Source organism: Malaya genurostris, chromosome 3, assembly GCF_030247185.1.
Source record: "Malaya genurostris strain Urasoe2022 chromosome 3, Malgen_1.1, whole genome shotgun sequence".
NCBI classification, from domain to species: domain Eukaryota; kingdom Metazoa; phylum Arthropoda; class Insecta; order Diptera; family Culicidae; genus Malaya; species Malaya genurostris.
Window position 1 is genome coordinate 61359011 of NC_080572.1, and position 12459 is coordinate 61371469.

At 36.0% G+C, this 12459-nt stretch overlaps 1 protein-coding gene across 50 annotated transcripts in view; it reads right to left on the reverse strand.

The window, feature by feature from the left end:
* The window catches only part of LOC131436005 (cell adhesion molecule Dscam2), a 148364-nt gene that overhangs the window by 20667 nt on the left and 115238 nt on the right, over positions 1–12459 (reverse strand). For 39 of the 50 annotated variants that reach the window (XM_058604380.1, XM_058604384.1, XM_058604375.1 and 36 more), the window contains exons 16-19: positions 7121–7318; positions 5919–6092; positions 522–644; positions 15–217 (exon numbers count right to left, since the gene is read on the reverse strand). In XM_058604380.1, the coding sequence (XP_058460363.1) occupies positions 15–217; positions 522–644; positions 5919–6092; positions 7121–7318 (698 nt within the window). Of the gene's footprint in view, positions 1–14; positions 218–521; positions 645–5918; positions 6093–7120; positions 7319–7466; positions 7635–12459 lie in introns of all 50 variants that reach the window. The other 11 variants (XM_058604404.1, XM_058604410.1, XM_058604408.1 and 8 more) reach the window with 2 other exon arrangements.

Consider the following 12459-nt stretch of genomic DNA (forward strand, 5'->3'; position numbering starts at 1 on the left):
GCGCCATACTTTACCATTGATTGAGATCCGGAACGCGAGTGCACGTGATTCGGCACCTGCATGGCTATGTTGGAACCCATGGTTCCCATGTGGCCTGGGCCGCCCATACCGTTCTGATGTGGGAAGGTCTGGAAGTTCATGGCTTTTGTGGGATCCATTTCTTCACGGAAACCTAGCAGATGGAACGTGGCGTATGGGCAAATTTCGTCTTCCATGCCTGAGTAATATATCGGAATGAAATGTTAATAATATCGAGATAAAAAAAACTGTCACCGAGTGTAAGCACGCATTTCTGTTAGTGGTTAGTATTGGTCTTACCGTTGTCTGTTGGAACCGAATTTCAGTTAGTTGAAAATTTTGAAATTTGAGAGCAAAGCAACAGATTTGAGCGGGTAATTGAGTTACGTGAGTTGGTTACAAACGGAAAAATGAAATCGAATGTTAGGCTAAATTTGTGCTAGATAACAAGTGCAAGTAAGCTACTCTAACATTAGATAGTGGCAAAAACGAGGTGTCGTTACCGTAACACGCTGGCGGATGGTTGCAGCGTCGTGCAGTCGAGGGTGCCACGTTCTTCAGTTCTTCATACAACGGCCGGCGAGGGTCCCAGGTCGAGTGGTTTGATTTATTGTTAGAATTGTGGCCTGATTGGTGGTACACAAATAATAAGTAATTTTGATGAGAGATGAAAAAGTGTGACGAACTAAAGTCAGACTAAAGGACTGCTCCAGATAATATTTGGTCGATTCGTTTTAGTTACTATGGCGCCTCTAGTTAGTATAGCAAGGAACTATTGACAGTGTATTAATGCAGAAGGTATGTTTATTCGGTCATGAAAGTATCGTTTGAGTTCATGAAACGTGGAAAACGAAAAAAAATCGACACATTACCGTTCAAAATCCAACATGGTCAGGAGGAAAGATATGAAAGGTTCTGAAATTTCCAAAATCGACTGTGAACACAGTGTTAAAATATGAGTGGGATACATAAACGTTGTATTGAGCAGAATATCACAACCGTAAAAGTGGAACATATTACCGGAAACTAAGACAATAAAACCGAATGCTGGGATCTCCGGTCATAATCTGGTGTGAAAGTTCAGCTCAGCGTATAGTTCACAACGTGCCTACAAACGCCCAAATAGGTCGCTCGAACAAAACCTTATTGCAAAATACCGTGCCAAACGTATGATGAACGTATGTTTGCTCATTTTTTCATAAATGCGTTTATTTTATAAGGCAATATACATTAGTTTCTCTTCGCCGTAGCATCCACCATAAAAAGTACTTTAAACCTGATTTATTTCGAATACAGTCACAACGGGTAGTATTTAATAAAACATATTACTGCTTTTTTTCCTTAAATATCATATTAGTCACCCCGATTCTGCAATCCGACGGATTTGTGATACGAACGGCTCTACACTTTCGTTCGAGTTTGAATTTTGAATTCTTTATTCGATCGACTCTCGTTCGGGAACACTTGAAATTTCGAACACTAACCATCAAAGCTGTCAACACTACTTACACGTTCTATATTATTTATATTATTATTTTCTTAGTAAACGAAACCGTCACATTTGTATAAACAAATTAGAACGATTCTAAACCGAACATAAGTAATACGTACGCAAGTTGATCGAGTAGTGATCGAAAATTTAACAACTCCAATGAATGATATTCGAGTTCACACCCAACTCGAACGGAAATTTCACATTCGATCGGGATATTTCGAATCGATCGACGTACAGAATAGGGGTGAGTGAATCTATTCAAAAACACTGTATATGTTTGTTCATTGTGATTTTAGATTGAAGATGGCGTCGAATGGAGCTGTCAAGAGAGAAAGCTTGCAAATATGCTGGGCTTTCCTGCAAACATGATCCATAATATTCTTGAATCTTTTGATGCACGTTGGACAACAGTCAGGAAAACTGGGAGCGGAACAAAAACGGATCCCAGGAATCACAAGAAGGACGCGAATATGAAGCAAACACTGCAGAAGAGGTCAGAAGTGGCTAGAAAAATGAAATTGTCTCAAATTTTCGTGCATACTTCCAAGCAACGGCAAGGTAAGCAGTCGTTCCAGGTGGAAACTGTACCGAACCGCAATGATAAAATAAATGTAATGGCTAAAACCCGGGCTCGTAACTTGTAGCGCGAATATTTGGTTATGTTTTCTTGCGTGATAATGGACGATGAATCTTATGTGCTGAAAGACTCTAAGCAGCTTCCTAGAATGTCTTTTTTGTGTTGCCATACAACGGAAAAGAACGGCGAAGAAAAAGAACAAGTTTCTCAAAAAATGTTATGCCGCGAAGATTGCCTAAAGAAGCGATTGTTACCATTCCTACGCAACCATGACGCCCCCTCGCTGTTCTGATTTGGCATCTTGTCACTACGCCAAAGATGATTTGGAATGGTACAAAGCGAATGGAGTCCATGTTGTACCGAAAGAAGCAAATCTACCTGAATGCCCGTTGGGGCCTATCGTGCGGTATTGGGCTCTCGAGAAAAGAAAACTGTTTCAATATAAACAACAAGTTAAAACTACAGGAAAATTATGAAAATTTTGGATAAAAGTAGCTAAATCGATTGCAGAGAAGTCTGCACAGACCCCAATGGCTAATTAAGTAACTGTAATTAGATCTGAGATGACAAATAACGCACAATGAAATAAATAAAAAGTGCATATTGATTTGAACTAACAGCAAAGGCTATAGCAGGATAAGCATGTGAAATCTGCCCCCAAAGGGAATTCATATTGTTATACCACATTCGAAATGTCATAGACTGTAAACAATTGTCTCAAAGTTTCAACCCTTTAACTGCCATATTGACGAAGCTAGGGTGGTTCTACTGATTTTTATTTTATTTGATTTTTGAAGAAACCGCTCCTCCGAAAAAAAACCAGGTATGTTTAAGGCATTATGGGGAAGGTTTAAAATTTTGTTCAAAATGTTTGAAGATGTATTTCTTCCATTAAAAAATACTTGAAAATTTTGAAACATATTTTTTCACTCTTCCAATTTTTGCACCACCTCGGATTTTTTAGTGATGAATAAAAATTTGTTGGACATTTTAAAGTGGTATGTTTTCAAATTTTTAAAAAATGTGGACGACCACAATATTTGATATTTTCTAAAAAATAAATAACAGTCGACCGTGCGTCCCCATCAAGTTCTGATAGAAGGAAACGCATGGTGCTTTGTTCAAGTAGTTTATGCAACTCAAGCGCAGGGCTTAGAAATCAAAGTAACGAAAAGGAGGAAATGAGTTACAACCTTTGCATAATACATACACGATCATACTTTGGGTACAACCTAGAAAGCTACAAAGCAAGAACTTACTGGTATGTGGTTCATATATGAATGGTAGTAAAATATAAACGTCGCGAGTATCACACATATGAAATTCGGTTACGGCAGTCAAGAACTAGAGCGGGTGTCAGTTTTTTACGTGTTGCTGATGGATGTAATGTAAGAATAAAGAAAGAAAGGATGAAAATTTCGTTACAGTTTCAAACGTGACTGTATATAATTCGATAATTCGATAGTGTTTCATGAAATGGTCAAATCGTTTTGTACTGTGGGGTCTCGTACAACGCGGATTTCTTTTTGCCAGCTCTGTACATTTCACTAAATGCATATCGAATTGAAACAACAGCGAATATAATTTTTCTTTTTTATATTGGTGTCAAACAGAAGTCGCCATTGATGAAGGTTGGAATCGATTACTTAGAATTATTGACTGTATATTTCATTTAAATAGGAAATGGGATAAAAAAGGATATAAAAATACATTGCTATTTGAAAGCACACATTTTCTCTGATTATTTTCGTTTAATTTATAAAATTATCATCGTCACTTCTTTTATTGATACTCGTTGGTAGCTGTTCTGATTTAAGCATTTCCGACAATATTTCCGCCGGTCTCACTATGCTCGATAAAAACCGAGCATGAGATAAGTAGTAAATAATGGCGGCCACGTGTGAACTGCAACCAACAGTTCTATTGCCAATAGCGCATTCACAGCAACGGCGCTGAATTCCCAAATATCCAGTCTAATTTGGAGTGTACTCGATGTAGCAATTTTAAGCTTTAAAAAATGAGATACAACTCATTACCTGCCCGAATAGCTTGTTTGTAATCTGTGTGTCTTAATTAGGTCATCTCGTGATAAAGCTTTAAATCCAAAATTGCTTAGCAGAACATCCTTCTCAAAAGCTTCTATTCCAGAGCTACTATATTTCGATACTTCCAATCCAAGGATTGATGATATTACCTTATTAGAATTCCCGTTCGCAATTTGATCAAAAACACGACTAAATCTTTCTCATTGACACCAGCACATCACGAAGCTTAATGATATTTGGCCATGTTAAACCAGTAAAAACCTGGAGGCGTTCCTCTGAGAGTGAATAATCACTTACTGAGTTGATTGGTACAAAAAAAGTCATTATGTATTCTCAGATATTTTCTGAAAAGTACGGACCTTTCTACACAATATACCTATAAATTAAAGAAATCGATTCAGCGAATCAAATTTTTTAATGTACATGGTCGATAAATGCATGACTTGAAATTATGCAAAAGGTTATAACTCAAAAACGAAAAATAACGCATCACTTTTTTATATCTGTTGTTGTTTCAAATTTTAGAATAAATATAAAAATATATAGCGCTCTCAGTCTACAAACTGACTGCCGTAACCGAATTTCATATGTGTGATACTCGAGACGTTTATATTTTACTACCATTCATATATGAACCACATACCAGTAAGTTCTTGCTTTGTAACTTTCTCGGTTGTACCCGAAGTATGATCGTGTATGTATTATGGAAAGGTTGAAACTCATTTCCTCCATTTCGTATCTTTGATTTCTAAGCCCTGCGCTTGAGTTGCATAAACTACTAGAACAAAGCACCATGCCTTTCTTTCTAACAGAACTTGATGGGAACGCATGGTCGACTACTACTAGAAATTACTAGAACAAAGCACCATGCGGGAAATTCTATCAGAGCTTGATGGCGACGCATGGTCGACTGTTATTTATTTTGTAGAATATATCAAATATTGCTGTCGTTCACATTTTTCAAAAATATGAAAACATACCACCTTAACATGTCCAAAAAATTTTTATTTATCACTAAAATATCCGATGTGGTGCAAAAATTTTTTAATGGAAGAAATACATCTTCAAAAATTTCGAAAAAAAATTATTAACCTTCACCATACCTGATTTTTTTCAATTTTTTCGGAGGAGCGGTTTCTTCAAAAATCAAATAAAATAAAATCAATAGAACAAGCTCTAGTTCCGTCAATATGGCAGTTAAAGGGTTGACACTTTAAGAAAATTGTTTCCAGTCTATGACCTTTCGAATGTGTGTTATACCACATATGAATTCCCTTTGGGGGCATATTTCACATGCTTATCCTGCTATAGCCTTTATTTTATTCAAAATTTAATCTGTCCAGATATTGTTGCGAACAAGCCTTAATGTAAATGTTCTCACATCTCATCCGAATTCAAAAACTTCGACAAAACATCCGAAAAGCTGATTAATATTTGATCGAAATTTGAAGCATTTAAAATTAAAATACCCTTGGAGTTTTTGTATGTTGATTCATTTGGAGAAATAACTCATATCGTACGGCCAAATTTTTAAGTGGAGCAGTCTTCAGTCGATGATGTGATTGAAAGCTCGAGTTCAAAAGTGATTTTGGAAGGAAGAATCTAACTCTACATTGACAATTAGAAAAACATGTCATTTGAACCAAGCAAAACATCCATTGAGCGGAAATTGGAACATCTATGAAAGAATCAAATATTTCTTCTACGATTCTTACTTACGTAACCGTCCTCAAACCCTGTCTATGTGAAAGGTAACCAGACAGTACATTTTGACTATACTTACTTATCACAGTTCCTCGTTTGACACGGTCGCATGTGTTGTAGTTTGATCCGGGCACCGGTGGAAGCTTTCTGTTTGGTGGAGCGATGTAACCCAGTTCATCCCGAATGTCCGGTCGTCGTTTATCCAGAGTTGCAGCACCAGCCGGTCCCATTGACTGATTGTACACGACATCGTCTTCGTGGGCAGGTTCATAGAAAAACAGGCAGGTAGGTGTTAGCATAACGTAACTACATCTGAAGTCAACAGATTAGGCTTCCGTTGTTTTACACTTTGTATTCTTGGCTCTGTACAGTGTGGTCTCAAGGGAATGTCGCACTCAATTCAACAAATACTTTTAGGTAACAGTAAATTCGGATAAAGACTTAGCAGAGGAAACAAGCCATATTGAGCGATAAAATAATTTACAGCTATAAATTTGTCACACTATAAACAAGGGGAATGTGGATATACAGAAAAATGACAGTTGAGGATAAAAGAGATGAAGGAATTTTCCAATATTATCAAATCTCAATCAAATGCTAAAATCTTTGATTTTTGTAAAGCAACGGAACCGATTATTTGATCTGTTTAAGATATTTTTTGCTTAAAACAATTACGTTCAAAAAACATTCAAGCAAAAAATATCCGAAAATGACTTCATTCACTGAGAAAATATGTTCTATCTTAACTACAGGAAAAATACTGCCGAATATTTTACACTCTATCTACCAGTGATTCGATTTTACATGATGTATCCATTGAAGTCTTTGCAATATCACGCGATATCTACACACGTTAACACACAATCACTAAATCAGGTGGAATTGTAAGGGTTGAATATTGTCATTCTTGCTTAGGCACAGATTGTGTAAAACCACGTGTTTTGGAAAATCATATTCTTTTTACAGTTCAGAATAATCGAATGATTTTACAGTTTGGGTGCGTTGAAAATCAAATAATACAAATTAAATCTGAATGTATCACACAAAATCAAAATTGCGTTATCGTAGACAATATGAATAACTGCGAGATTAGTGATAAATTTGCGTCACAGAGGAAAACCACAAACAGTTGTTTTTTTTGTGATTATTTCGTTTGCGACCAAATTTGTCTCTGAATCGCAATCAAATTTCAACAAATCAAACCAAAACACTAAACATAAAAGGTGGGGAGAAAACAAAAATTAAACAGCAGAGCACCAAAATTATGGAACCAAAACCTACAATAAACATCCTTCGGGCCGCATCGTGGATCGTCGTCTCGTCGTCGTGAGAGCGCTACGCAAATTACTAGGACACCTACCGCCACTACGATAATGGTCGCAATCAAGGGAACCATTACGTTCAGATCGATCCAGTGAGGAATCCAAGGCGGATACACGACACCGGGCTGGATCGAGCTTAAATTAGGAGCGATCGTGCCTAATCGATGCGCATGTGTGAGTGTGTTTGATTTGTTTTCACAACGGCAAATGTGTGCGTGTATTTGATTTTCACGCGATACCGGTAGCAGTAGTAGTAGTGGTAGTAGAATTTGTAAAAATAGAAGAAAGAAAAAAAATAATTATACCTTTATTATGGTTGCCTTTGTTACGGAGCACACAAATAACAATAATTGCTATGATAATAACGAGTAAAGCGGCTACGACTGGTACTACTAGGTTCAAATTAGAGAGGATGATACGGATCGTGTCCTCAGCCGTTAACTCGGGTATATCGCGAGTGGGTGCGATTGTCCCTGAAACAACCAATCAGAAAGAGAGAGAAAGTGAAGATGGGATATTATTCGTTAGTCTATCTGATTTGCTTTGCGTTTTTTTGGTAGGTTTGATTGGCTTTACTATCACATTAATTCAAAAATAAGTTGTTTATGATTTTTAAACATCGAGATAAACAGATATTAATTTTGTTTTGATAGTAGAATCTAGAACAGGTTGTATGAAATAAACAAAAATTAAAAAAAACGATAAAAACACCAACTGATACAATAAACAGTGAATATGATGTTGTCTAATGAGGAACTAGTGAGAGCTACAATGAAAGTACAGCTACAATTAAAAGAAAACTTGCTAAGGTAACATCTACCAGGAACTAGAAAAGATTAACGTTACTAATTAACGCCATGATTAACAGGATAGTTCTATGACGATGGTGTGAAGTATCTAAATGTTTTGCTTTCAACAACTCTCAATAGGCTTGCTACAACTCAGTGATAGAAACAAGTCGAAACAAGATACACAGTAAAACAATCCTTCTTCAACGGCATATCTATGCATGAAAATTGTTCGAATTCGTTTCCTATCTATTAAAATGCTTATGTGCTTCTATGATAACCACCAGATTTTGTATTCGCAAGAAGAATGGGACGGTTTCAATCTATTTAAAAAAATGAAAACTGAAACATAGCTGGCAATAAAAACAGAAACCGAATTATTATCGAATCATTTAAAAATATGTTCATGAATAGAGAATTTTTTCATCACTTGAAAATCACACAACAGAAACACGTTTTTTGGCAGGGGTCACAAATCTGTGCTTTTCATTGGCATCCGTGATTTTGAGTTTGTATTTGGGTCAAAATTCGTAAAATCGTCCAGAAAAAAATGAGCATTTTTATTTTTTGCTCAAGTGTTGATAGTTTCTAGTTGATCTTTAAAATGATTTCTAAAAAGAAACGTCGAATAAATGGATCTAGTACTGATTATATTTCATAAAAGTCATATGAAACTTATAACCTTAATACATAAAATCTTAAATATCTTCAACAAAATTGGATAGAAAATTATTCCAAACAAATTTGCAAACGCACCGTACCCGTATCTCGAGTAAGAAGTATTTTCGTCTCTCATTCAAATAAAAGAGAAGGTTGTTCCTCAACGTCGTCACTCGTTCCTCTATGACAAGACGAAACCAAACTAACGTCTGCAGGGTAAATCAGTACAATTTCAATTCTCATTCTTTCACCGATATATTGAAAATCTGTGACGTAAAGAGTAATCAAAATAAGATAAATCGAAATAATTACACCCCAGAACATCCTTGGAAACCAAAACTATTACAGAATCGAGCACCAACAGGTAAAAATAATTGTGAATCGTTTTCTGTCATTAGTGATCCTCAAAGCTTTGATTGAATATGAACACTGTACAGCATTCGGTGTTCACTGACAACTGGAAATGACTGAAAGGGCAAATGAAAGAAAGAACCCAATTTTGAAATTACTGTTCCACTTTTGTCGTTGACTGGACATGGATTTCGTTCTCATAATTTGTAAGCGTAGCTCAGAGTGACATTTATTAGCTCTGATGGTCAGACCCGTTTTAACAATAAACCGAATAGTCTGTTAAGTTAAGTTACCATACAAAATTGGAAATTTTTTCGAACAAATTTATGAGAAAACGATAAAATGAATGTTTTTCTATAATCATTGTCATCGCTCCGTAAAATATCTTCACAGTTTTTATACCAGAGTATATACACGTTTGTCTACACTCTTATTTGCAATTAGTAGTATTGCTCTGTTATGGTTTTGTAGCAAAATACTGATCAACATTATTTAACCGTCTTCATCCAACTATTTTATCGACAGTGTGTTATAAAAAACATTAGAAATGACAAATGCGGTTTATATTCATTGTAAAAACAACAGACACATTGTAGTCCTAATAATAATTTCTAATACTAAGTAAAAAGCTGGCTTGTACTGTTTTGCGTGGATGGTTGAAGTCAAATTCAGATAATACTCTATTGAACGATCTTTGTAATCTTATGATGGCAACGTTAACTACATAGTTATGGCGATGTAGAGTTAGTCGAAGAATCAACGCGTTTGAAAGCTCTTTTAAAGTAGTTGTATATGGAATTAGTTTCTTCTGTACAGTTTTGCCACTTTTGAAAATAAACAAGTTTGAATTCGGTGGAAAAATTATTGAAAAATTTCCCTTTTCATTTGAAACGATGGAAGCATAGTATGTTCAGAAAAGTTGTGTGGTTCTGAATAATAAACAACCTTATAGAATTTGAAGGAAAAAACATATAATCGTAAAAATTTAATTTTTTCATATCAAAACTGGTTTTAAAATATAGAATATAATTATAGAAAATACCTTATATCATGAATTTTACTCGAGATACGGTATGGCGCCTTTTGCAAATTTGTTTGAAATTATTTTCTACAGAATTTGGTTGACGATAATTAGCCCCTATATTGACCCTGAGCCAAAATGATATTTTTATTACATAAATCGAATCTTCTAAAGATGACACCCATTATTCTGAGCAACTTTGCTGAAGGTACTTTACCTCGAAAATCACGCTTTTATGGTGTTATAAAGTGCAAGAGTAAAATTGGGCTCTTGATGATCCTTTTATTTACCTGCTACTATACACCTTTGATTTTAATCTTTTCTTTTTTTTTACTTTTTTTCTGAAACTTTACCTAAGACTTTTTGCATTATTAGTCATCATAAAGTAATGGATTTTTGTTTTATTATATTTATTTTAAGTATTTTAAGTATAGACTGTTCTCGAAAAAAAAACACTTTCTTTCTTGTATAACTTGTTATTGCATCGTATTTTGAATAAAAATTTTGGATAAAACTAGTTTAGAATGTAACGTTTACATGTGCGATATGACATTACAATCGGTCAAATAGTTATCGAGATGGCTACCAAGCAAGCAGTTCTTAAGCCAAACAATAGGAGCGGTAAACGCAAGAAAGTTGGCGGGTTGGCGGTTCAATGCATAGGACGCTGGTCTTACAAGCCAGTTGTCGTATGTTCGTTCGAACCCCGACCTGGAAGGATTCTTAGTGTCAGTAGAGGATCCATAGTACTAGCCATGCAATGATTATGTACACTAAGAATCGGCTGCGAAGTTTGTTGAAACAGAAAGGCCAAATTCCACAAAAGGAATGTAAGGCCAAGACTTTGTAAACGCAAGAAAGTAGAGGGGTTACTTCAAGAACAATCCGAACCGTCTGATTCAAGAATAGACCGACGAGATGGTCAATTCTTCTGTCTGTCTCGTACAGTGGACAGTTCAGCAAACCGGAATAAGGTAAGGTATCTAACCAAACCGCTACACAGAATACGGTGGAAAAATACCGCGTCAGAAGGATGTACCGCGAGTGGTTGGTGCAACCAAAATACATCGTAATGGACAACAGACGTACATTAAAGTAGACGCCAAGCAGATCTCTTGCTGGGAGTTTTTCATTGGCAAGTCCCGCCAGGATATTCCGGAGACGTCCCGAAAGAAAAATAGTGTGGCAGACGATCTGTGGTTGCGGCAAATTTAGTAAGCCGTACATAATGACCGGCATCATCAACGGTCAAATATGTAAAGAAAAACGTCTCCAGAAGCACCTTCTGCCCTTCTTCTGGTTCCAAGAAGGGGACACTTTGTTCTGGGCGACTTAGGGACTGCGTATTATTGCGCGAAACTAGTGGTGGAGTGATGTGAAGGCCATGAATGAACTAGAATTGTTTTGCGAAACGTTTCACATTAGGAACACAGAAAAAAAATTATGAAATTTACAAGTGGCGCACATCCACATATGACACAATTCATAAGCACGTAATTCATAAAATGGCAGAATTTTACAAAAATGCAGGCGTGTAAATTTACATGTTTTAGCAATTAAACATAGGTCAAAGTGCATTAAACATGTGTTAGATAAATTGTAAAAATGAGTCATTTTTGACGCTCGAATATCTCGGTTTACACTTTTTTTCTTCTAGATGTGAAATGCCAGTCGATTGATTTTATATAGCATGAAATTGTATAGTAGTTTGCAATATGATCTAGGACTCCTCAATTGGTTTGAAGAAATAAAAGAAAATGGTTCGTTTTTGTGTTTGAAGCAGGCCCGTGCGCAGGGGGGGGGGTTTTGGGGGTTTTAACCCCCCCCCCATGAAGATTTTTTTTAAATTAAGTTTCATGAACAATGGAGTACTTATTATATTAAAGTGCAAATAACTTGACAATTCATATTTTTTGTCAATTTATTATCTATTTATAAACTGACATAATAAACCCCCCGCCACCCCCCTTCCCCCCGCTTTTTACATTGTCAATATAGTGGATGAGGCGCCTTTTCGCATTTTGGACACCCCCCTCTCCCCTTGAACCCCCCCAAATTGTTGAAACATTGTTGAAACCTTGTCCCAGCAAATTTCTCAAAACAGCTCCGGTAATTTACCTTTTACCTATTTAGATCGAATATTAAAACGAATTTGATACTCGCTATTTCTATCACAGTTGTTGTCGTACCCCGAAATTCAACTATTTAGGTGCGTGCTATGAGCGTGCCTTTTGAAACGGATGACATTGGCTAGATTCTACAAAACGTAAATTCAATAAACAACTAAACATACACAAACGAAATCAAATTCAAACCAAAAAAAAATAGAGCTGGATTTCACTGTATCGTACAAAAATTGAAAGCGAAATAATGTTTGCGCGTTTCTATATTCTATCGGGTTTGAAAAATGTGCTTGTAGTGATACTGCTCTTTTAAAAAGATTGAACTATTTGAAGTAAATCTTAACACTCGGTGCTC